This window comes from Sus scrofa, chromosome 8, assembly GCF_000003025.6.
Source record: "Sus scrofa isolate TJ Tabasco breed Duroc chromosome 8, Sscrofa11.1, whole genome shotgun sequence".
NCBI lineage: Eukaryota > Metazoa > Chordata > Mammalia > Artiodactyla > Suidae > Sus > Sus scrofa.
The window spans coordinates 72,081,897-72,107,366 of NC_010450.4; the positions used below are offsets into that span (position 1 = coordinate 72,081,897).

At 42.4% G+C, this 25,470-nt stretch overlaps 2 protein-coding genes and 1 pseudogene across 10 annotated transcripts in view; 1 reads left to right on the forward strand and 2 right to left on the reverse strand.

Annotated features, from left to right (window-relative positions):
- Positions 1 to 7,070, reverse strand: part of CCDC158 (coiled-coil domain containing 158) — a 98,854-nt gene extending 91,784 nt beyond the window's left edge. For 6 of the 9 annotated variants that reach the window (XM_021101463.1, XM_021101460.1, XM_021101462.1 and 3 more), the window contains exon 1: positions 6,840 to 7,069. The gene's annotated coding sequence lies outside the window, so the exon portion shown is untranslated. Of the gene's footprint in view, positions 1 to 6,839 lie in introns of all 9 variants that reach the window. The other 3 variants (XM_021101461.1, XM_021101468.1, XM_021101466.1) reach the window with 2 other exon arrangements.
- SHROOM3 (shroom family member 3) overlaps positions 15,665 to 25,470 on the forward strand; it is a 346,309-nt gene continuing 336,503 nt past the window's right edge. Inside the window, 2 exon segments of the mRNA XM_003482418.4 lie at positions 15,665 to 16,002; positions 16,433 to 16,687. Coding sequence (XP_003482466.3) covers positions 16,523 to 16,687 — 165 coding nt within the window. The 5' untranslated portion in view covers positions 15,665 to 16,002; positions 16,433 to 16,522.
- On the reverse strand, positions 20,892 to 24,447 carry LOC110262127 (annotated as a pseudogene).

Genomic DNA, 25,470 nt, shown 5'->3' on the forward strand with positions numbered 1-25,470 from the left:
CAACGCGGGATCCGAGCCGCGTCTGCAACCTACACCACAGCTCACGGCAACGCCGGATCGTTTAACCCACTGAGCAAGGGCCAGGACCGAACCCGAAACCTCATGGTTCCTAGTCGGATTCGTTAACCACTGCGCCACGACGGGAACTCCATGTGTTTGATTTAAATCTCTGAGTAAAGTACACGGATGAGACCTCGGCCTCTTCTAGTGTGCCCGAGATTTATTAAGAACATCTCTGCCTGATTTAAAATCATGAACGGGTTCACATGGAAAGCAGCCTCAAGCTTCGGACAAGTAATAGCTAGGTAACGATTCTACTCTGGATATTTAATCGGAATGTTGCAGAGAAGACCTTAGAAACCACAGGCTACAAAAAGATGCCTTTTGAAGAAAAATAGTTTATAGGCTTTAGTTTTTGTTACACCAAATAAACTAAAGCTAAAGGGCTTAAAAAGTGTCTCCTGGGTTCTTATACCTTCTCCTTGGCTCCCAAAAGGCCAAGGCTGGTCCCTAACTTGACCAGCCCTCAGCTTGATTTTTTTCCTCACGGCTACGTAATGTGAGCTCTTCTACGACTGGAAGGATATAACTGTCTCCACAATAAGCTAATTTAGAACCCATGCTCTATTTTGAGTGGGAAAGGCTACTTATAATCTATGTTAGATTACTAGATTCATCAACTAATGACTCAAGCCTCCAGGATGCTACCTTTCGCAGAAGCCTGAGACTGAAGATCTTATAAAACTGGTCCACACTCACAGAATCAGTCTTCAGGTATAAGTTTTCCTTAGGAAATTCTAAGGTACCCCAAGATTGATCCAAGGACCATATATATGGGGCCAGCACAGTCTCTGAACACAATGAGAAAGCAGGTATTACTGAACAACCCTTTCCTGCCTGAGTTATTGTTAATTGTTAGTATTAACTTCACTCAATCACATTCTCTCTGGATGTCATCATTGACTCTCAGGGCTCCAGTCCTACTAGTTCTGTGATCTACCACCCGTGTGGCCTTGAGAACAATATTTAACCTCTGTGAGACTATAAGATGGACAAAGAGCACATACCTCAAAGGAATAAGAGTTAACTGAGATAACTCAGACTTACCATAGAGTACATAGTGCCACGTAACAGGAGAGTAAAACATGGGTAACAATACTGTCTTTTTAATTTAAGCAGTGTATGCCAGCTCACTTTCCCGTAATAAATGCCTGTATCTTTCTATTTATCTAGAAATAAGATATAAGTTGCATATAGGTCCACTAGCACAAGAGAAAGTGGCTTTAAACTGCATTGAGTAAATACAGGGACCATTGCAATGTAATGTCGAATTAAGCCATTTAAGATCATTTAAGATCATCCTCTACCAGCACATAATACCATCTTGTAGGGAGAAACTATGCACAAAGTACAGAACCTGGAATCAGGACATGTAATTCTGTTCACTGGTTCCCTATGAATGCATGGCCAAATCTTTTCACATCTCTGAGCCTCAATTTCCACCATTACTAAAATGAGATGACAGTTGTGTTTTCCAAACCTTATGGAGTGGAAGCCTTTCTTTGAATCTTCAGACCCCTGACTACACACCCTCCTCTCTGCCCTCCAAACACCTTTACGGGATGCAGAAGGCTCCACTGAGCAGAGTTTGAAAATGACAGAGATAAACCCCATGTTAACTTTATTATCTTAGATATTCCAGCCTAGGCATTCATCAAGTTTAAGACTTCAGGCTCTAATATTAGATAGAGATATAATAAATTAGTGTTACCAGTTGTATATATTCACAATTCTTAAATATAACTCAAACTACCTTAATATCTGGATATTCTTATTTTCACTTATCCTATGAAGACCTGAAAAAAATAAAATATTTTAAAATCTGCTTTTACTATATAATATTTCATTATCCAAAATTTATTATTTCTAAAAAGTTCAATTCGCAAGTTCTCTTTCATCACTTAAGATCTTGACAACACCTAAAACATACACACACAACAACAACAGCAACAACAAAAAAACTTTAAATTCTTTTTCCTTTGGGCTTATATTGTAAAGCATATTTTTAACTTTAGCCTATGGAATTTATCTAGGCTATGTTTATATAACAGAACATGTTTGATTATATGCTCCGCATTGGTCCAGTGCTAATCTTTTCGGTACAGGTCTCACTGACGTTATCAAGATAACATGGCAAGTAAACTTACAGGTGCCCCCCAGGCAGTATCTACAAACCCAGGCCTGATCTTTCTCCAGAGACAGTCCAAACTGACCTAAATGGATCCCCTGCATGTCTTCTGACCATTGAAACTGCTTTTTACTGCTTGGAGATGCTCTGATCAGGTAACAGCTCTTGTGCTCATGAGGACGCAGGTTCAATCCCTGGCTTTGCTCAATGGGTTAGGGATTCCACGTTGCTGTGGCTGTGGTGTACGTTAGCAGCTGCAGCTCCAAGTGGACCCCCTAGCCTGGGAACTTCCATATGATGTGGGTGTGGCCCTAAAAAGACAAAAGACAAAAAAAAAATCATTATGTAATACCCCTTAAACTAATATAATGTTTTATGTCTATTATGCCTCAACTAAAAAAAAACAAAAACAAAAACAAAAAAAACTTCTATGTGCAGAATTAGGACTAATGAACAGAAAGAAAGGGAGGCGGGTTCTAGCTCAGGATGGAGATGGACATTCTAAAAACCAGAGCACCTTAAATATATACAGAGTGGCCTTCCCTGAGAGGCGCTCAGGCTGAGGGTGGCTGAGCATTTGTTGGGATGACACCTGCTACTGGCTGTTCTCTTAGGCAGAGTGCTGAAAAGATCTGTAAAACTGTCTCCAACCTGGACATTCTATGATTTTGTATGAAGAATATTCAGCAAAAAGATGACCAGAAATACAATGACTCACAGGTGATATCAGTAAAATAGCAAAGGGACAATTCTACTGCTTATATCAAGTTTCACACTCTTCTGTTCAAAAATTTTGGTTGTAGATAAATTTTGGTGAGTATTTGTTCCTGTAACACCTCTGCGTATATGTTTACAGTCACCTTAAGTTCATCTTGTCCCGAATCTGGTCTCTTCACATTTCCACCTAAACTGCTGTCTAGGGTTAAATACAGTGACACACACCCAGTTTCCCAAGTCAGACATTTCATTTCAGTGTCCTCAGCTGTTATTCATCTATTCAAACTCAACATCCTGTTGGAGTCTATCTCTGAATACCTTTTAACTCAGTGGAGGAGACTTCGACTGGTCATAAGTCATAAGGAAGGAATCCTTGAATATGTTGTTTAGTTAATTTTAGTCCTATTGTATTCTTTCATGATTTAATCAACTCTTGCTAGAACTATGATCCTTCTAGTTTCTAACACTCTTCCTTTAAAATCAGAGCCATTTTGGAGTTCCTGTTGTGGCACAGTGGTTACCGAATCCAACTAGGAACCATGAAGTTGTGGGTTCGCTCCCTGGCCTTGCTCAGTGGGTTAAGGATCCAGCGTTGCCGTGAGCTATGGCTCTGGCGTAGGCTGGTGGCTACAGCTCCGATTCAACCCCTAGCCTGGGAACCTCCGTATGCCGCAGGAGCGGCCCTAGAAAAAGGCAAAAAGACCAAAAAAAAAAATCAGAGCCATTTTGCCATACCTTGTTTGGAGATGAAGGTGTGAACTAAGAGCAGATGAAGGTGTGAACTAAGAGGAGCACTCAAAGCCTTTACAGTCTGCCTGACCAACCTCCCAGCCTCCCCACTCCCCTGACTCACACTGGGCCCCAAGCACATCTGGATCTTTCAGGATCCTGCTTTTATTTATGCTCTTCTTTTTCATCCTCTTTACAGCAAAAAATTCTCCAGTTTAGTTTTTAGGGATGTGAAGAAATTCAAAACTATGCAGCAATGTGCATTGATCCAGTCTTTAACAATCAATGTTCTAATATTAAGAGAAAGAAAACTCAGTATATCTCCTACCCAGCTGCTGGAGGTCTGCTCATGGACAGCCACCTGTGTACTGTGCCCAAGGAGATGCTGTGCTTATGACCAGTTCCTTTCCTAAATCATCCCGAGAAGTTGCTGGTGACACTGGCAGGGGGTAGAGCTCACAGGACCTTGAAAAGGCCTTGCTAAGGACTTTGGGGTTTATTCTAATTTCAGGAAAGCTACTGGAGGATTTTAACCAGCTGCTAATCCTCCAGCAGCAGGGTAGGAAATATACTGAGTAAGCAGGAACCAGTTATGGATTGGTGCTGGGGCTGGGAACTAATTACAAATGAGTAAGGGCGATCTTTATGGGGTGAAGAAAACATTCCAAAACTGAATTGTGGTGATGACTGTACAACTCTAAACTACTAAAAATCAGTGGATTTTATACTTAACATTGGTGAATTTTATGGTATGCAAGATTTCCCTTAAAAAAGCAGTTCAAAAAGAGAGTGGATTTTTGTGATGTTTTGTGGGGTAAGAATAGGGGAGTGCAAATTAGCTGCCTAGAACCCAGAAGTCAATCAAATAAACCTGAACACTGGTTTTTATCCTGCACCCCGAAAACTCGGAAGTGTTTTCATTTCCAGTTGACTAGAGGCTGCTTTGAACTTCCCTTCACAAGGAAGTGCTTCTTTTTTTTTTTTTTTTTTTTTTTTGTCTTTTGTTGTTGTTGTTGTTGTTGCTATTTCTTGGGCCGCTCCCGCGGCATATGGAGGTTCCCAGGCTAGGGGTCCAATCGGAGCTGTAGCCACTGGCCCACGCCAGAGCCACAGCAACGCGGGATCCGAGCCACGTCTGCAACCTACACCACAGCTCACGGCAACGCCGGATCGTTAACCCACTGAGCAAGGCCAGGGAGCGAACCCACAACCTCATGGTTCCTAGTTGGATTCGTTAACCACTGCGCCAGGACGGGAACTCCGGAAGTGCTTCTGCATTGCCTCTTTTCCCCTGGATTGAGCCTGGCACTCAGTCCCCAGGTGTCTGCAAATCTGATCTGATATACACACAATGGAGAGCCAACAATCCAAGTACTGGCAGGGTTGTGCTCCCTCCAGAGGATCTAGAAATGAACCCATTCCTTGACTTCCCCAGCTTCGGGTTGCTGCTGGCATTTCTTGACCTGTGGCCCATCACTCCAATCTCTACCTCTGTGGTCCCACTGCATCCACCTCTTCTGTCTGTACTGCACTGCCTCTGCCTCCCTCTTATAAGGACATTTGTGTTCACATTTATTTGTTAATTTTGGGGGTTCTGTTTTTTGTTTTTGCTGTTCAGGTCCGCACCTGTGGTATATAGGAGTTCCCAGGATAGGCGTCGAACCGAAGCTACAGCTGCCGGCCTACGCCACAGCCACAGTGATGTGGGATCGGAGCCACATATGTGACCTACTCCACAGCTCAGATCCTTAACCCAACAAGCGAGGCCAGGGATCAAACCCGCAACCTCATGGATCCTAGATGGGTTCGTTAGCCGCTGAGTCACGAAGGAAACTGTTTATTTTTTAGGGCCACACCTGCAGCATATGGAAGTTCCCAGACTAGGGGTCAAATCAGAGCTGCAGCTGAGGCCTACACCACAGCCACAGCAATGTCAGAGGTGAGCCCCATCTGTGACAGCTTGTGGCTACGCCAGAACCTTAACCCACTGAGGGAGGCCAGGGATCGAACCCACATCCTCACAGATACTAGCCGGCTTAAGCCACTGAACCAAAATGGGACCTACTGTGTTCACATTTAGAACCTACTCAGATAACCTCCCCATTTCAAGAACCTTCACTTGATCAGATAAGCAAAGACCCTTTTCCTTAAGCCATTTACAGGTTCCAGGGATTAGGCATGTGATGTTTTGGGTGGCCCTTATTCTGCCTACCATACCATATGATTTGGGGCCATCTAGTTTGGGAACAGATGGTTCACAGAGGCCCTATTTAATGAACTGTGGGTTATTACAGTGAGTGACCCTAACACACCAGATAGACAACATTGAGTTCTCTTTGTAAAACACAATATAAGAGGCTTTGCACATACCAAATAAATTGTCAATTTCTGCCTTCAATTGAATGGAGCCTAATACTATCTCTATGGCATAAAGCCCATTTTATCCACAACACAAAGATCACTGTATAAGTTTAAAAAGAATAAAAGTGGTACAGAGATGGGAGGACCAGACCTCTCCACCATTCCTCTACCCCACCTTCGGGACTTTACAGAGAAACCGTCCTGCCTCGCTGGTCTCTGGGACGGTGGAAAACTCTGGCCCTTTCTTTCCTGAATCGGCTGCCAGTCCAGTCAAAAACGAAAACAAAAACATAACCCCCCGCCCCCCGAGAAATAGCCAACTCCACTTTTCTTCGACTTTCCCTTGCCCTTAAGTACATCAAGATGCACTGGACAAAAACCTGGAACAGCCTCTATGGGGACTTAAGAGTTTTGTGAAAAAGAATCGACTCGGCTCAGAAACTGTTTCTGATTGATGCTGACAATATGCAGAACCAGACCGCTCACGTAACAGGAAGGGCTCCAGCTGAAAAGGCTCTTGCACAGCATTTAATACAATCTCACTCAGGCTGAGGCTGCCCAAAGGCACACGTTTCTCTTTATCTCCGTGTCTTCCCCATCCCTCCCCCAACTCGCCGGAAGCAGGGTAGGAACAGGAGTTGTTGGTAACGTCGGGACAGGATTGCCTGTTATATTTCTAAACAACAGCCTGTGCATGCCGGCATACAATTTATTGGGCATCTACCATGTGCAAAACACACAGAATAGGTCTGGAAGGTTCCAGAAGTGAAGACGCACTGCTCCGGGTCGGTCGGAGAATGACCCACACCCTCGCCCCGTCCCCGAGTCACGCCTGCCCCAGTACCTGCGACCAACGCCTCATCCTAAGAGACCGGCCCCATCCCCGCGGGGGCGCCGGCGGGCGCGGCGGCCGCACCTGCGTCGACCAGGCGGCGGCGGCGGAGACGGGGGCGGCTCCGACTCGGTGGCGGCAGCGACAGCGCCCGACGCTGCCCCGCCCACGCCCGCTCCTCGGGCCCCGGGTCTCTGGCCGCCGCAGCTCCACGCGAGCTGCGCCAGCAACCGTTGGGCACCTGGGAGAGGCGTGAGGAGGAGGAGGAAGAGAAGGAGGAGGTGGGTGGGGCAGGGCTCCCCGCGGGGGCCGACTCCGCCCCCAGACTCCGTCGCCTGGGCAACGGAGCGCATTCCCCCCCCACCCCAAGTGCCCCGCCTGAGGGGGGCTTTCATCCCGCCCATATCAGATCCTACCAGCCCTACCCCAGAAACGACACCGATTCTGGTCTCCACCAGTACTCTCTGCCACCAAAGGCCTCTTCCTTTTTTCCTCGGCCTCCTAACCGGTCTCCGCGTCCTACTCTTGCCCCCGACCCCAACGCCCCAGGCTATTCTTGAAGTTGTTTCTCAGATGATTTCCCCCCACTCTTAGCGACCCCCACACATTCTATCTCTACCTGCTCTCTAAGAGTCAAGCCCAGTCTTGTGGTTGCCAGTCAGCCTTCCCACGTCCCCCACGATCCGCCTTCTGTCGGTGTCCCCACCTCTACCCTCAAGTCCCCCCTGCTGTTTCACTTAACAGAATACACACGTTGCAGCTCTGTCTTGGCTTCTGTCATTCCTCTACCTGGAATGTTTTCAGGGGTCAGACATGTTCTCATCGGGGTTGCTGACTCTCTTGCCTCCGGAGAGTTGTTTCTTCCGCTGGGCTTCAGTTGCTCTCTGTCATCATCTCCGATGTAGAATTTATCAGATTATGTGGTTACCCAGACCTCTTGGGGGCCGCCCAGATTGGTGCTCAAATGAAAGGAATCCAGAAAGGCCTGAGTGTAATAGATGCGACCAGTCGCGTTAATACAATTAGCAGTCGAGTTCTGCTGACACCTAGGGCAAATAACTATGTGTAAACTGGAAATATTAATAAAACCTACCTTATATAATGTAGTTATGTTTTGATAAAACTAGCATTAAAGACCACTAAAGATTCCCTTTTCCACGCCTATAATTTAAATTATTCCGTTTATTGACTCGGAAGATATAAGACTGCTTATAGAATCAAGTACCTTAACAGAGAATGAACTAAGCATTAAATGGGAAAGTGAATGGTTTTAAGGTTTGTGGCTAGACAGAAAGCAAATTTTAATTATTTTGTATTAAACTTCGATTCTATCAAATGGTGAGTGTGTTCCTATGGCAAGAAAATATTTTAGTTAGCTAATACGTGATTTCCATTGGTGTCTCAATATTTGTAGTGTGGGCCCTGAGAACCAAGAAAGTTCTTTTTTCTTTTCTTTTCGAAGTCTTTAATTAAAATGTTAGTGAAAATACTATGAAGCTATTTAAACCCACATATATGTGTGAAAGTTAGTCTTTTATTATAATTTTATTATAAAATTCTTTGTATTTTGAAGTGTCTTGCAGTTTTACTTTATGGTATTTAAAAAAAAAAATACTGAATTAAATGGAATTTCCATCGTGGCACAGCAGAAACGAATCTAACTAGGAGTCAGAAGGCTATGGGTTTGATCCCTGGCCTTGCTCAGTGGGTTAAGGATCTGGCGTTGCCGTGAACTGTGGTGTAGGTTGCAGACACCGCTCAGATTTGGCGTTGCTGTGACTGTGGCATAGGCCAGTAGCAATAGCTCCAATTAGACCCCTAGCCTGAGAACCTCCATATGCCGTGGGTGCGGCCCTAAAAAGACAGGAAAAAAAAAAAAAAAAAAGCTAAATTAAAAAGAGCTTTTTAGCTTTTAAAATAAAAAATTGAGAGATAAAGGAAGGGGTCCAGAGTTCCTTTACCATTTATTCAGTCATTTCACATTATTTATAGAGCACCTGACATATGACTTGCAAAGGTGTCAAAACCAAAAAAGTTCCCTACCTTCATAGAGTTTACATTCTTGTAGAAGATGAGCAATGTGCAGAGAGACAAATCCAAGTATGTCAGGTGGGGACAAGCGTTGTGGAGACAGGGAAAGGAGCTTGGGGAGTGTGGGTAGCATATCACAGTGTGGTTGAGGAGGCCTCCTTGATAAAGTGACCTTGAGCAGCAGCCTGGAGGACTGGAGGGAGGGTGCATATGGATGTTGTAGAACAGAGCTTCCCAAGCCAAGTACCTGGTGTATTTAAGAATCAGCCAAAAGGCCAGTGAAGCCTGAGCAGGGTGGACCAGGGAGATGAGGGGCCAAGTCACCAAGAGCTCGTTAGAAAGAGTCATGCCTGGATCCAGGGTTTTTATTTGTCTCCCTCCCTCAGATTCTTCCTCTGGACCAGACTGGGCACTGGGAGAGAGGCAAAGAAGCTCCAGTTTCTGCTCTCAAAACCCCCTTCTTATATTTGTCAGTGCAATTGGCTGCTGGCCTTTATGAGGTGCAGTTAAGGGCAGGTGGTTGATTGGAGGATGGTTTAGGAATAAAGAACCCAGGTCTGCTCTGAGCTTTGTTGCAAACTATACAGCCTTGGCCAAACCATTTACCATTTCAGAGCGTTTTGTATTTTATTTGCAAAATGTTAGATGTGGGAACTATCACAAAATATTTTTTTCTGACTGAAAAAAAAAAACTAAAAAACTATGAGTCTATAAAACTAAAGACTAGAACTTTATCTTAGTAAAAAAGCATATGTTAAAAGTGTAGCAGGAGGAGTTCCCATCGTAGTTCAGTGGAAATGAATCTGACTAGCATCCATGAGGACGGAGTTTCGATCCCCGGCCTCACTCAGTGGGTTAAGGATCGGGGTTGCTGTGGCTGTGGTATAGGCTGGCAGCTACAACTCCGACTGGATCTCTAGCCTAGGAACCTCCATATGTCGAGAGTGTGGCGATAAAAAGACCAAAAAAAAAAAAAAAAAATGTACAAGGAAAGCACTCCAGACATCACATACATGATGCAGGGACTCTACTCTCAGTTTAATTCAACCATTTGCTTAGTTTAAAAAAATCTTGTTTCACCCAACGCAATTTTGTGAATGAGTAATAGAAAAAATTACGTCAAGTCAGATCTGAGCCATGTCTGCCACCTACACCACAGCTCACAGCATTGCCAGATCCTTAACCCACTGAACACGGCCAGGGATGGAACCAGAAACCTCATGGTTCCTAGTCAGATTCGTTAACCACTGAACCACAACAGGAACTCCTATATGAAAAAATTTAACCATGGGGTTTCCCTTATAACTTAAACTTCAAAAATCTTTTTGCCAAAGATATTCAAAACTAAATGCAATGCTAAATCAGACTTAACAGAGAAGACTGGATTTTTAAATTTTCTATTATAATTGTGATATGATGGCCATATTTCCCCAGAACCTGGTGGAATGCAGACAGAGAAGTGACTCAATATATATTGGGGAGGAAATAAATGGTAAATCACCTCCAATAATTTTGCAAGGAGATAGGGCATAAAACATTACAAACTGTATAGTTAACGTTCTAACATTTTCTTTCTACCAAGACTATGAGAAAAGAAATATATTTAATAAGGAAGTTTGAATTCATTCAACAAATACTTATTAAATGCCTACTATGTACCAGAAACATCAGTGAACAAAACAGACAAATCCTGCCCTCATGGGACTTATTCTAGTTGGAAGAGACAGATCATAAATCATCATTTGTCCTAATTAACATATTAAAACTTAGTAGATGCTGTATAGCACAGGGAACTCTACTCAATATTCTGTAATAACTTATATGTGAAAAAATCTGAAAAAGAACGGATTGTGGTTAAAATGTACAAAACATAAAATTGACCATTTTGACCCTTTTAAATGGATAGTTCAGTTATATTCACTTTGTTTTACAACCATCATCACCATCCATCTCTATAACTTTTCCCCAAACTGAACTCTGTACCCATTAAACTCTAACTTTCCCCCCAGCCCCTAGCAACTACCATTCTACTGTCTCTACAAATTTAACTCTTCAAGGTACCTCATACAAGACTAATTATAACGTATTTATGAACAGCTTATTTCACTTAGCATAATGTCCTCAAGTTTCATCTATTTGGAATATGTGGCAGAATTTCCTTCCTTTTAAAGGCTGAATAGTATTCAATTGCTATGCTATATATGTGTTTGTGTGTGTATATATATATGCTCATATTTTGTTTACCCATTCATCTATCGATAGAATTCTTGAGTATTTTTTTTTTTTTTAGACTAACTTTATTGGCGTTCCCATCGTGGCTCAGTAGTTAACGAATCCGACTAGGAACCATGAGGTTGAGGGTTCGATTCCTGGCCTCACTCAGTAGGTTAAGGATCCGGTGTTGCCGTGAGCTGTGGTGTAGATTGCAGACGCGGCTCGGATCCCGGCTCGGATCCCGTGTTGCTGTGGCTGTGGTGTAGGCCGGCGGCTGCATCTCAGATTCGACTCCTAGTCCAGGAACCTCCATATGCTGTGGGTGCGGCCCTAGAAATAGACAACAAACAAACAAACAAACAAAAAACAAGAAAAACAAATGCATTAGACTAACTTTATTGAGGCATAACTTCTGTTCATTAAACGGCATCTGTTTAAAGTGTCCCATTTGATGTGTTTTGGTATACAAACACTTGAACAACAAGGATTTAAACTGTGAGAGTCCATTTATTCACAGATTTTTAAAAAAAATAGTAAATTCTACAATACCACACCATCTCCGGTTGGTTAAATCCTCAATGCAAAATCAGGGAAACAGAGGGCTGACTATAAAGTTATATACAGCTTTTTCAACTTCATGGATTGGGGGGAATCTGTGCCCCTAACCTTCATGTTGTCAAGGATCAACTATATACACCTGTGAAACTACAGCCTCAATCAAGACATAACATTTTCATCATTCCCAAAAGATTTGAATTGCTTGTGCTCTAATAGTTTTGTGATAGTCCTTATGGTAGTGAAGCAGATGCTGGAAACTGCATCCCCAGCGTTCCCCCTTTTGCAGAGAATCCCACTTTGTAGATTCAACATAACCTTTCTACAGAGCCTTCACCTTGTTCAGGAGGAGTTCTAGCAGGTGCATCCTGATGATTTTAAACTACTCTTTGGGCTTTCAATCCTCTTTCAAGTGACTGTTTTCAGGTGAGACTTCTTGGCATTTAGCAGTGAGGGAAGGTGGGCTTGGAAGTTTTCCTCACTCTTAAGGAGACACATGAAGAGATGATTCTTTTTGCCTCTGAAAGGTGGCCCCAAGAGGGTGTGCAAACTTTAAATTAAGGTTGATTTTTATCGGAATGGTTCCGAGACATTCTTTCTAAGAAAGACCAAGTAAACTTCCAAGCCTACAATTTAACAATTTATTGTCTAGTTACTTTAATGATTATTTAGTGAGCCAGAAGAGCCACTAGATGTCACTCTGACTTTGTTGTTTTTCAGAGCCGATCGAGTGATGTTTTCAATCTTTGAAATACTCGATTTAAAGGCATTCAAAAAATCCAGTAAATTAAAAATCACATTTAAGATGCTTAAAAAGATGAAAAGAAAGACATACATGTTGCTATGAAAAACTCAAATTAAATCAGAATTTTGAAAAGAACAAATTAATTTTTCCTTAAGTGATGTTAAATAGAGTAATACCTGATTTCTAAGAAGTCATAACAGTGATTAGGCAAATGACATTTAAGCGAATGTTTGGGAGTTCCCTTTGTGGTTCAGCGGAAATGAATCTAACTAGCATCCATGAGGTTGCAGTTTCAATCTCTGGCCTCATACAGTGGGTTAAGGATCAGGCGTTGCCGCGAGCTGGGGTGCAGGACACAGACGAGGATCAGATCTGGCATTGTTAATGGCTGTGGCATAGGCCAGTGGCTACAGCTCCAAATGGACCCCTAGCCTGGCAACCTCCCTAGGCTGTGGGTGCGGCCCTAAAAAGACAAAAAATAAAAGAGCGATTGATATAAGCATTCCAGTAGAATAGGAGAGTCAACATGGTTGAATATTTTTTCTGCTCTGGGATCATCTTCACAGTAACAGAACAAAATGAACTCAGTTACAACACTGGGGATTTTTTTCATACAGAGAATGTAAAGTTGTAAGCTGTGTTGGATCTATTTGTCACACAGGGAAGAACTTGATAAGAAAGTAGGAGTAATTCTAAATTAGAGGTAGAAGGAAGAAGGGAAGAGGAAACAAAGAGAGGGAACAAGATTTGAAGCCACTGCTATGAGACTGCACTAAACTTCCCTAAAATGTCTCCTGAATCAGGAAGAACCATCAAGGATGTCACTGTGTTTACTTAAAATTCTTTCAGGAGTTCCCGTTGTGGCGCAGTGGTTAACGAATCCAACTAGAAACCATGAGATTGTGGGTTCGGTCCCTGCCCTTGCTCAGTGGGTTAAGGATCCGGCGTTGCCGTGAGCTGTGGTGTAGGTCGCAGACTCAGCTTGGATTTGGCGTTGCTGTGGCTGTGGTGTAGGCCGGCAGCAACAGCTCCCATTAGACCCCTAGCCTGGGAACCTCCATATGCTGCAGGTGTGGCCCTAAAAAGACAAAAGACAAAAATAAAAAAAAAAACAAAAAAAACTTTCAATGGCAAGTAACAGAAACCCCACTCTAGCTGTTTAAGGAAAAAATACACATGTGTTTATAGGCTCAACAAACTGGTAAGAGTGGGATAGCTTTAGATATCTGGTTAAGGATAGCAATTCTCAAAGTGGGATCTGGGGATCTTGGTCTCTGAGACCCTTTTGGGTTTGCAAGGTCAAAGCCATTTTCATAATAATACTAAGATGTAGTCTTAGTCCCTCCTCCTAGCAACACCTTGAGACAACAGAGTTGTCTTTCTCTCCCTGGGGAGGAGGGAGAGTCCAATTTCATCCTCTAATTAGAATTTGGGTCAAATCACAGGCCCTAACAGAGGTTATCCTTATGAATTAGCAATGCTGGCCACAAAGAAAGTTTGCCATAAATTATGCAATCTGAGATTCCATTCCTAACAATGGAATCTGACAATTTTAAATCTATGCCCATTTAGGCTGCTTGCAAGATGACTCTGGTCAGATTATTTAGGCTTCTCATGGCCTCTGTGCCCTTTCCTCTGAAAACAAGGATACATTCTTTGATTGTGAGCAATGTAAGATGGGGAAAATTATATTCTAACCCCGATCTATCAGTTGCTACACTGAATAGCCACCAAATGAAGTTCTATATGTTTTTTTTTTCAGATTATATATTATTTTTCATTAAAATATTTTGATGATACAATGAAATAGAGGTTTCTTTGGTCCGCGAGCCCTGAGTTCTATTCACTGCTTACCTTGTTCTTTACTTTGCCTTTTGTTTGAGCTTCATTACTTTTCATATTTTTTAAAATTTATTTTTTGACTAAAGTATAGTTGATTTACAGTGTTGTACCAATTTCTGCTCTACAGCAAAGTGGCCCAGCCATATATCCTTTTTGCTTTTAATATTAAATGTTGATTCTGTGAAATCTCATTTTTTACAAAATGAATTTAGGAGCAAAATCACAAGTGCCACAAAAAAAATTTTTCAAAAAAAAACCTCTTCATCTACTTACGATTTTATTTAAATACTAGAGTGAAAGAAAAGCCAAGGTTTTGCCTTTATTCTTAATTTATAAACTAGGCTGCAAAAGGAAGCCCCAATAAAAATTGCACAAATTACTTCTTGAGAATCAGACAACATTTACCTTATGCTTCTATTTTGTACACATTTGTTTCCACTAAAGTACTATCATTACATTAAAATGACTTTTTACAATTTTTTTTTTCAATCTCTGAGCCCTATGGATGGAGTTACTACTGAAAAGCAAATAACACTTGTCAGGTGTTGTGCATTAAATATTGTCATGACTTCTTTGCATGGTATATCTCTTCTCTAATATTTAACTTTTCATTAACTATAGGCACAAACACCAAAATTAAATTGATAGCAAAACCTCAGTTTCCAGCATAATTCACATTATCATGTATTTTTAAACAGAAAGCATTTCAGCAAAATATCCTTTGAAAGTGATTCTAAAAAAATAAAAAAATAAAAACAAACAGAAGAAGTAATTCTAAATTGTTCCAATAACTTGATAGCTAAGGCTTCCGGGTAAAAGATACAGTTTTCTCAGCACTGTTTAAATTTTTAACAGAGAGTATTCCTGTGAGATGTTATGTAACATTATTACAAAATTCCATTACTAACCTGAAATCAGAACAACATTCTGCCTGGCGTGCCTACTGTTTGCCAGGCATTAAATATTTCTTTTCATTTGAAGAATGGATAACACACAGGTTTGAAATAGATAACAATTAAAATATAGAAGAAAGTCTGCCTCTTGTTTGTATTGAATCCAACAAGCAGAAATTTGATCGGATGATTTCCAGATGAGAAGCTGGACATTTATTCTATTGGCATTTTCTAATGAACAAAATAAAGCCCTTGTGCCACCACCTTGACCCCTACTTAAATGTTTACCAAAACCGCTCAGGGCACTACTTCGCAAACTTGGCTGCACAGCAGCATTGCCCTGCATTTTAGAAAAATGTCAATACCTACGGCTCGCCCCCAAGGATTCTGCTTTAATTGGAACAAGGTGGGGCTCGTGTGGCAACTATTTTCTGCTCCTTGCTAATTAGCCATCTGTATGGTATTTTTAACTGTCTACCTTTTATCAACTGTAAGGCTGTTTTGATTGGTCAGGTCTTTGTGGTGAGTTGAATTCCGCAGAGCACTGCTTACTGTGCAGAAAGGTTGCGGTGCCTCTGTTTGCCTTAATCCATTTCCTCTCACTTCCTTACTCTTTCTTCTCAGAGGAGGCAAGTGGCTGCCTGGGTAGCAGCGGTGGCTGATCATCCCTGAAAATACCGAAGAACTGAGCTGCCTCCTGGATCTTTTTTCCCACCGATGGTTAATTTCCTTTTTTTTTTTTTTCCTTCCCCTTACATTCTGCAAAAACTTATTTTTCCTTTTTGCAAGAAACAAACTATGAACTTATTGCTGGAAAACCTGGGCCAGAAGTGTTAGCGCAGCTTCTCTGTCTCTTTGGGACACGTTAGAAAATTCTGAAGCCAGCAGAAGCATAGTAAGTGCTTTCTTTCTTTTAAAGCTACTTCTGGGGCTAGGGGAGGCTATTGTAATGGTAAATTTCACTCGGGGGAGGAAGAAAGGGTTGATAATCAATCAAAACTGAGGTATTCAGTTGAGTTTTGGCAATTTTCTTACTATTTGTAAGGTGATTTTTAAGTTTCTCTGTAAAATGTACAGGAAAAGTTTGGGTGTGTGTAGGTGTGAAATAAAAGCGGTCTTGAGAGTAACTCTGAAAGAAGTTTTTTGAACAGAATGGAGAAACATAACATCAGTTGGGGGCTTCAGTGAGAACCAGGAATTCCAGGAGGAGAGGTTACATTCAGAAATGTTGAAATGAGAAATTCTGGCTCAGCATCTTGGCGTTAAGGTCGGAAGAACATTTTCCATCGGAAAGAAACAGTTTCTGAAAACTTTTCTTTTGCCAGTGTGGGTCCCAAAGGATGGCATATTGTACTCTAGAAGAAGCGCCTGCCTGAATCTGTTTAAAATTTAACTCTCCGGCTCATGTGTTTGGCATGATGACCAAGGAGAACTTCGAGGAAACCAGTGCCACCCTGAACCCGAACAGGCCCCCCAGGGCCAGGTACATTTATCTGGAAGCTTTCCTGCAGGGAGGAGCTCCTTGGGGTTTTACTTTGAAAGGTGGCCTGGAGCACGGAGAACCATTAATCATCTCTAAGGTATGCTTCTTTTTCCAGTACTGTCTTCAAATTGCTTTTGTTCACCTTTTGCCAGATCTGTCAAAAACACAAAAATAAGGCCAAGGAGTGCCTGAAGAGTGCCTGCTTTGCTGTTTCGTGACCTTTCTGATTGTATCTGGAAATATTTTGCCTGGCTTGGCATGTGAAAGAAAAATGTGTCTAGCGCCTTTATTTGGTGAAATCCCAGAGGAAAATGTGCTTGTTTGATGGCTAATCTCTTTTTGTGAATGAAATAGTATCAAACAAGCTACCACATGATCTTTTCAGTTATGAATCAGATTAAAGATTAACAGCACAGCTAAGGTGGTGGCAGACTGGGTATCTGTATATGTGCACTTTTATTTGGCATATGGCTAGAGAAATATCTGCTCTTCTTTCAACTGAAAATATCTAGCATTCTAAAATATTTTAGAATTTGTAATTCTGGATCATCAATTGCATCAATATTATTTTTTGCTTTTTGCACATTCAGAGAGGAGAATTAAATCAGCCTTCAGTATGATTCCAGGGCAAAACAGCATTTTTGCCTCTCTTCTTTATCTATGCATTTAAGCCAATTTTTAAACCTTAGCCATCCCGCAGCGTGCCTTGGTTCTTCATTTCTCTTGGTGAGGATACGTACGCCCATTGCATGAATCCATTTTATGCCGTAGGTTTAGTGTTTCTGTTTTTCTCTGAAACTACAGAGATTAAGAAACCGTGCAGAGATTTCTTTTAAAATTTCAGAATATTAGCAATCAAAAATAATGGAATATAAGTGCATTACTCAAGAAACACTGGTAATTGAGGCGAAAATTTTTTTCTGGTTTGAAGGTGGGAAAGAGTTAAATATGCATTTTGCCTGAGTTTGGTTACCTATTTAAGGTTAGTTTTCATATTCCACCAAATGCGTGTTTTAGGGGAGTCTGAAATGATTCTTATTGTGGGTGAGCCAGTGGGAATTGGTTTCCAGCAGTGAGCCAAGAGTGTGCAGGTTATTACTGTAAGCTGTGTGACTTTTCCTTGTCTTTCCTAAGAAAACAAGATATGTTTACATATATGTGTATTCATAAGGAAGGCTTCCACCTATAAGTAACTGGAAACCCAACTGATAGTGGCCTAAGTAAATGGGCTTAGTTTTTCTCCTGTTACAAGATATCTAGGAGTTCCCTTATGGTTTAGTGGGTTAAGGTGTTTCTGTTGCTGTGGCTCTGGTTATAACTGTGGTGTGGGTTCGATCCCTGGCCTGGGAACTTCTGCATGCCATGGGCACAGCCAAAACAAATGAACAAACAAAAACAAAAGCAGTCTGGAGTTAGGCTGTCCAAGCGAGGAGAGGCAGCTTAATAAAGTCGAGAACGTCCCTTCTGCCTTTTTATGATGTTGGCTTTTGTCTTCATGGTTGCAAGATGGATGCCACACCTCCAGCATTGCATCTTCATTCTGGGCAGGATTTGGAATTTTTATTTGAAGAGGGACAACCTCCCTGTGAAACTCGTGCTTACATCTCATTGACCAGAACTGTGTCGCATAACTATCCTTAGACCGATTACTGGCCAAGGGAATGATATTACCATGACTAGTTTAGACCAGTCAGGATTTCTCTCCTGGGTTCTGTAGTAGAAACTCAGCCTTCCTGATGTCAAGGAAACCTCTACCCACTATTTGAACAAATCGAGGGTCTGTTTCAGGAAGAAAGAGGGAATGAGTATTAGGTAAACAGCTGAGAATATCTGCCACAGACATAAATAACATCTCTGCATTTTAAAACTCTGATTTATATTCAGTTTGCCTGGTCTTTAATAGGATTTTATGTATCTGTTTACGTGAATACAGTTTGCTGTCAGACAGGCCTAATCCTACCACTAATGAGCCGCTGTGCTAAGGCTCCATTTTATCTGCAGAAAGAGGGTAAACAATTATTTCCCTTATTGGAATGTGTGAGGATTGAATGATACTGTGCATTTAGAATAGTTAGCATAGGATCTGATACACAGAAAAAGCTCAAAAATCTCTGCAAAGATTATGACGTTGCTTTTCTTTTCTTTTCTTTTTCTTCTTTTTTTTTTTTTTTTTTTTTTTTTGATGCCTGCACCTGAGGTTGAATTGGAGCTGTAGCCACCTGCCACAGCCACAGCCACAGCAATGCCAGATCTGAACCGAGTCTGAGACCCACACCATGGCGCATGGCAACACTGCATCCTTAACCCACTGAGCGAGGCCAGGGATCGAACCTGAGTCCTTATGGATACTGATCAGATTCATTTCCTTGATGGGAACTCAGCTTTTCATTATTCTAAGAGATGCTGTATTAGGATACAGGCTATACAAAGATCCAAAATAACAACAGCTTAAACAATATAGGAATTTTTCTCTCTCTCACATGACAAATCTGAATGTAAGCCAAACTGAAAGATGACCACATGGGTCAGGGACCCTAGTCCCTTCTACTTTCTTACTTCCATCCCTGGAGTGATGCCCTGTCTGCCTGGTCCATGGCGATTTGTCATAACATCAGCTTTCCAGACAGTAAGAAGTGAAAAAAGAGGAAGCAGAAGGCAATCTCTTTCCTTTCAAGGATGTAATCTGGGGCAGTCTACTCTCTCCAGCATAGTAGCTACCAGCCACATATGGCTATTTCCATTTCAATTAAAAGTAACTAAAAGGGGAGTTCCCGTTGTGGCTCAGGGGGGTAAGAACCCCAGCTGGTCTCCTTGAGGATGCAGGTCCAGAGCAGTGGGTTAAAGGATCAGTGTTGTCACACCTGAGGCGTAGGTTGCAGCTGAGGCTCAGATCTAGTCCCTGGCCCAGGAACTTCCATGTGCCAAGGATGCAGCCATTAAAAAATAAAAAACTAGAGGCGTTCCCGTTGTGGTTCAGCAGTAACGAACCTGACTAGTATCCATGAGGATTTGGGTTTGATCCCTGGCCCTGGTCAGTGGGTTAAGAATCTAGCATTGCCCTGAGCTGTGGTGTAGGTTGCACATGCAGCTTGGACCTGGCGTTGCTGTGGCTGTGGCAGAGGCTGGCAGTTGTAGCTCTGATTTGACCCCTAGCCTGGGAACTTCCATACGCCGTATGTGCAGCCCTAGAAAGAAAAAAAAATAAATACCTGAAAGGAAATATACTTTTAAATTCTGTTTCTCATATCCATTAGCTAGATTTCAAGTGCTGCATTGCTTTAAAGTTCTTGAATCTCTCCCCTCATCCCGTCTGTCTGGAAAACTCATATTCATCCAAGCTCTATTTCTTCCTCTTGCTGAAGTTTTCCTGACTTCATCAAGCTGGGTTAGGTGGCCTAGCTTATTCTTTTTTTTCTCTTTACAGCCACACCTGCTGCATATGGAAGTTCCAAGGCTAAGGTTTGAATTTGAGCTGCAGCTGCCGGCCTACACCACAGCCGTAGCAACACCAGACCGGAACTGCATCTTTGACCTACACCGTGGCTCATGGCAACGCCAGATCCTTAACCCACTGAGCGAGGCCAGGGATCAAACTCACTTCCTCACCGACACTATATAGGGTTCTTAACCCACTGAGCCACAATGGGAACTTCTTGTCTGTCTTCAATACTCATGTAACCCACATTTATCACATAGAATCATGATTTTTTATGTTGACTGTCTTCTCAGCAGTCTAAGAGCCTCTTGAAAGGCTAGGATTATTTTCATCTCTACCCCAGCTAACTCAGAGCCTGGGTACACAAATATTTGTTGAGTAAATGAAAAGGCACAGGTTCTGTGTTATTTATCTTGTATTTCCAAGACCCAGCAGAGTGCCTGGCACAGAATAGGTGCTCGATAACTTCTATTGAATGAATAAGCAGAGAAAAAAACAGAAAAAGGGGCAGTGTCAGAAGAGAAGCAGGGTCCTCCTATGAGATGAGACGCCAGGAAGATCTCCTGAGATGGACCACGTATCCGTTGCCCCTGGCTCCTGTCAAAAGGACCACAAACCTAGTGGCTTAAACAAAACAAACTTCCCTTTTTTTTTTGCTTCTTAGGGCTGCACCTTGCACATGGAGGTTCTCAGACTACGGTTCTAATTGGAGCTGTAGCCCCTGGCCTACACCACAGCCACAACAATGCAGGATCTGAGCCGCATCTGCAACCTACACCACAGCTCATGGCAATGCCAGATCCTTAACCCACTGAGTGAGGCCAGGGATCGAACCTGCCACCTCATGGTTCCTAGGCGGCATCGTTTCTGCTGTGCCACGAGGGGAACTCCCAACACAAGCTTCTTATAGTTCTGTAGGTCAGAAGTCTAACACAGGTCTCACTGGCCTCACATCCAGCTGTCAGCAAGGCTGTGTTCCTTTTGGAGGCTGTCAGGGAGAAGCACTTTCCCTGCCTTTTCCGTCTTCTAAAGGCTGTCTGCCTTCCCCGGCTCATGGTCCTGGCTTCCTCTGTCTTCGAAACCACCAATGGCAGGTTGAGTCCCTCTTGCACTGCATTATTCAGCTCTCTGACTTCTGCCTCCCTCTTCCGATGCTGGGGGTTTACTGGGATAATATCCCGATTTTAAGATCAGTTGAGTAATGACCTTAAGTCTCTCTGCAACCTTGATTCCCCTTTGCCACGTCATCTAAAGTATTCACAGGTTCCAGGGATTAGAATGTGCATGTCTTTGGGGAAGGGGAGAAGGCATCATTCTGTCAACCCACGGGACATTTGAACAAGGATGAACATCCACATAATTAAGATAGTCCCAGGGATGAGACAAAAGTAAACTTTAGTTGCTGGTTGTGTGTATCCCAGATCTTCTTTCTAGGATGATGAAACAAGTGCACCTTAGCTCATATGCTGCTAGCCCAAAGTTCACTATTCCCCTAATGTAGGGTGACTCCCATTGTAAATGAAGCAAAGGGATGGCACACATTGAGCCTTACATTTGAAAGGCACGTACACTTATACAAAGCAGCTTAAGCTGCCAGGTATAGATGACAATACCATGAATGAAGTATCGTTTTTCTTTAGGTACAAATGAGGCAGGAGAATGAATGGGGAAAAGGAGTATAAAAGGGTGGCAATAAAAGAAATCCTTTCCAAATTGCCTTCTTCGGGATTTGATGTCTTTGAAAAGGAAAGGTGGAGTGGAGGAAACAGCCTCTGTAATCTACGAACTTCAAAAAGAAAGGGTAACTTTAAAAAAAAAAATAGGGATCGTAATTCAATAGTTCAGGAAGTTGGCAGCATGATTTTATTATGACTCAGATGTGTTTTGTGGCTGAGGAAAGCAGTTCCACCTGCAGTTGGGATACACCTGCCCTTAGGATTCATAAATCAGGTAACAGCTACACCAACAAAAAGCAACAACAACCAGTAACAACCAGCAGTAAATGCTGGCACTTGCGAAGTGCTTTCTATGTACCAAGCTCTATTCTAAGAGATCCACGCGTGTTCTCTTTTTAATTTCCACAGCTCTATGAGGAAGGTAATATTATTATTGTCAGGTTTTTAAAATCACATTTTAATTTCCACAACTCCATGGAAGGTGATATTATGATTGTCAGGTTTTTAAAATCACAAATGAGATCCTTGTCACCATTAAAGGTCTGATTTTCTTTGGCTGTGCCCATGGCATATAGAAGTTCCCAGGCCAGGGATCAGAACCTCCATAGCAGCAGCAGTGACCTGAGCCACTGCAATGACAATGCTGGATCCTTAACCTCCTGTACCACCAGGGAACTCCAAAAGTCTGAATTTTAAACAGATTCTTGGACTGGTGGCTTATATCCATCAGCTTGCTCGACTTGAACACCTGTCTCATCCCCAGTAGCTTTTCCAGAACTTCACCATGTTGCTCCGCGAGTTTTCCCAATTCAAACCTGGTCTTCTTTAGCATTTTTTCTTCTCTAATAAAGACATCATGCAGTGGATAAATAGATTGGCAAGCCTTTTTCTGATGCTGTCTGGTATCAATTTAATGACCACCTCTTTCAAGTCGTTTGTGTGCACCTCCTCTTGGATCAGGATTTCCACCATCTTTTTTCAGCTTTGGAGGATCTGTTTCTGTTTGGGCATAAGACATCTTTTGAATTTGATTGTTGAATTTTTTTAGGAAAGCCCTCACAGAATAGACAAAGCAAATAACCATCATTAGTCTTGACATCAACAAGAGCTTCAATCATGGTCTGCCATTTTTGGCCAGGGAGCACATTTTGTCATGGCTATGAACTGTGCCGTGGAAATTAGGCAGTTTTTGCTTTGAGCATCTTCAGTAATTAGCTTGAATTTTCAAATGCAACTTCATCATTCTGCACATCAGCAATGAATGCGATGCATCCCATCACTTCAAAAACATGACTCTTGAGGCCATCAGGTGCAATTTTGATTCTTTGACCTCTCGTGACTAGTGTTTTCCTGGTATTTCTTACGTTGAACATAGCAGGTGCTTCACCTCATACCAACCTTTCTTAGAACGTGAGTCAACCACTTTCTTCTTGGCTCCCTTTTGGCCGCCTTTTGTAAGCTGCTTATTCTTGCTGATCTCCATGGTGCTGCTCAGGGAGCCAAAAGGGTTTATGCCAGTTTTATACTTGAGAAACCAAGACCCAGAGTTTGGGTAGCTTTCAGAAGCTCTCATAGCCAGTAGGAAGTGCTAGCGTTGGGTTTTGAATTCAGACATCTTGGTTCTCCAGAGTCCACCTACTTGGCACACTCTGCCACCCTATTACCCTCACCTACCAAATATTTGATTCTGTCTAGATTCTAGAGCTATTATCTGGGTAAAATATGGGACTAATCCTTTGCTATATATGTTTTAAATTTGTGTGTGTTAAAAAGGAAAAATCCTGGGCTTCAGAATTGAAGGTAAGCCATTGTCTCTTACTGTACTTACGTCATTAACACTCAGAGCACGTATTCCTGGTTCCTACCTGCCGCTCCCCCCAGAGGTATCTTTGGCCTGGCTGGACTCTGTTTTGTGCCATCTCATGTATAAATCCTGCTGGTTCCAACTTTCACACCGTTACCCCTCCCTCTCTGAAACTGCTTCTACCACCCATAACACCATCATCCTCTTCCCGTCAATCCAAATCACAGCCTTCCCTACCAAGACTTGGCTCACTGCCCCATCGCAGCCCCAACTTTCCATTCTTTATCTATAAGCAGGTGGGTCTGCTAGGGCACATCAGAGGTTAACCTCAAACACACGTGCCCTGACTTCTTGCTGGCTGACACCACTCAGATTTTAGAATGGATTCTTTCGTTGGGTTCTTCTAGCCTCCATGATATGAGCTAATCCCTGAGTCCTCTTCATAACTCTTCCTCTCAAGAGAATCATCCAAAGCTGCCCATCAACCTGCCATCTCAAGATGAAATGTACTGCCTTACTGCATTGTGAGATGCCTTGGAGATAGAAATAGTCCATAGATGAGGAAATGACTCATTTGGAACATACTTAGATTGTCTGGATGACCATGATGGCATTTCCTCACCTCTGGATTTTCTATTTCCATCTGTCCACATGGAGCAGTTTCCAACCTTCTGGCTTTCTTAGTGATCCTTGGTTTCAACGTACCAACATCAGCCATACACTCTCTCTTGGCCCATTTCTTCTGCACTGAAACAAAGATTATTTTATGAGCCATGGTTTCTGAGTTCAATGTGAAATTTACTTTTGGGAAGTTTCCTAAAACCTTGAGCTGGTTGAATGAGTTCATCCCAAAGTCATCTTTTTCATCTCCTTCCAAGAACTAAGCTAGATCGGCCTACTGTTGACCCTTTAAAATAGCCAGTTCTGAGAATTCCCTTGTGGCTTAGTGGGATAATGATCTGGCATTGTCACTGCTGTGGCTCTGGTTGCTGCTGTGGCACAGGTTAAATCCCTGGCCTGGGAACTTCTACATGCCATGGCGTGGCCAAAAAAGAATAAAATAAAATAAAACAGCCAGTTCTTTCTGAGGCTCTCTCCTTTTTTGTTGTTGTTGTTTCTTGTTTGGTTGGTTTTGTTTTGTTTTGTTTTGGCTATGTCCATGGAAAGCAGAAGTTTCTGGGCCAGGGATCAAACCTGAGCCACAGCTGCAGCCCAAGTTACAGCAGTTACAACACTGGGTCCTTAATCCACTGAGCCACCAGGGAAGTCCTCTCCCTGCCTTTCTTGCTCTTTCCTTTAACAGCCTGTGCCCTTCATACCAGGGTAGCCTCACGTTTGCTGTCCTTAAACTGCTTTGTTTGGTCCCCTATTATTCCGTCCCCCTCTGTCCTGTGTTTGCATCAAGTCTTCCTTCCTCTCGTGTCCCCAGCACCTTTTATTCATGCGTCTTCCAGTGCGAGTAGGTGTTTGCATTTGACCATTAAATCCATTAAATTGTAATCACTTTAAAGCCAAATGAGTTTTATTCAGGCTGTCCATCCTGCTTCTCCTAGCAAAATGCTCTCATTTCTCACACAATAAATGCTCAATAAATGTTGAATGACGTAAAGGATGTTAGTGCTATAAAGACTCAGCAATTATCTAATCTGACTTCATTACACAGAGAGAAATCTGAGACACAATGACGCTCATCTATTTGCCAAGATGTTTTCTGCCACAGCAAACAAGTTGTGTGTGTGTGTGTGTGTGTGTGTGTGTGTGTGTGTGTGTGTGTAAAGCTCAGCTAGTGAGAGAATAATTGCTTTCTGGATGGGCCATTTATACTTTTCCTAGCTCCCTGTTAGGCTGTTAACTTCTGGAAGCTAAGAACCTTTCCTCCCTCCTTTCCTTTCTTCTTTTCTTTCTCTTATCCGCAATGCATAACTGATGAAAATGAAAATGTATTAGTGAAGGAAGACAAACGA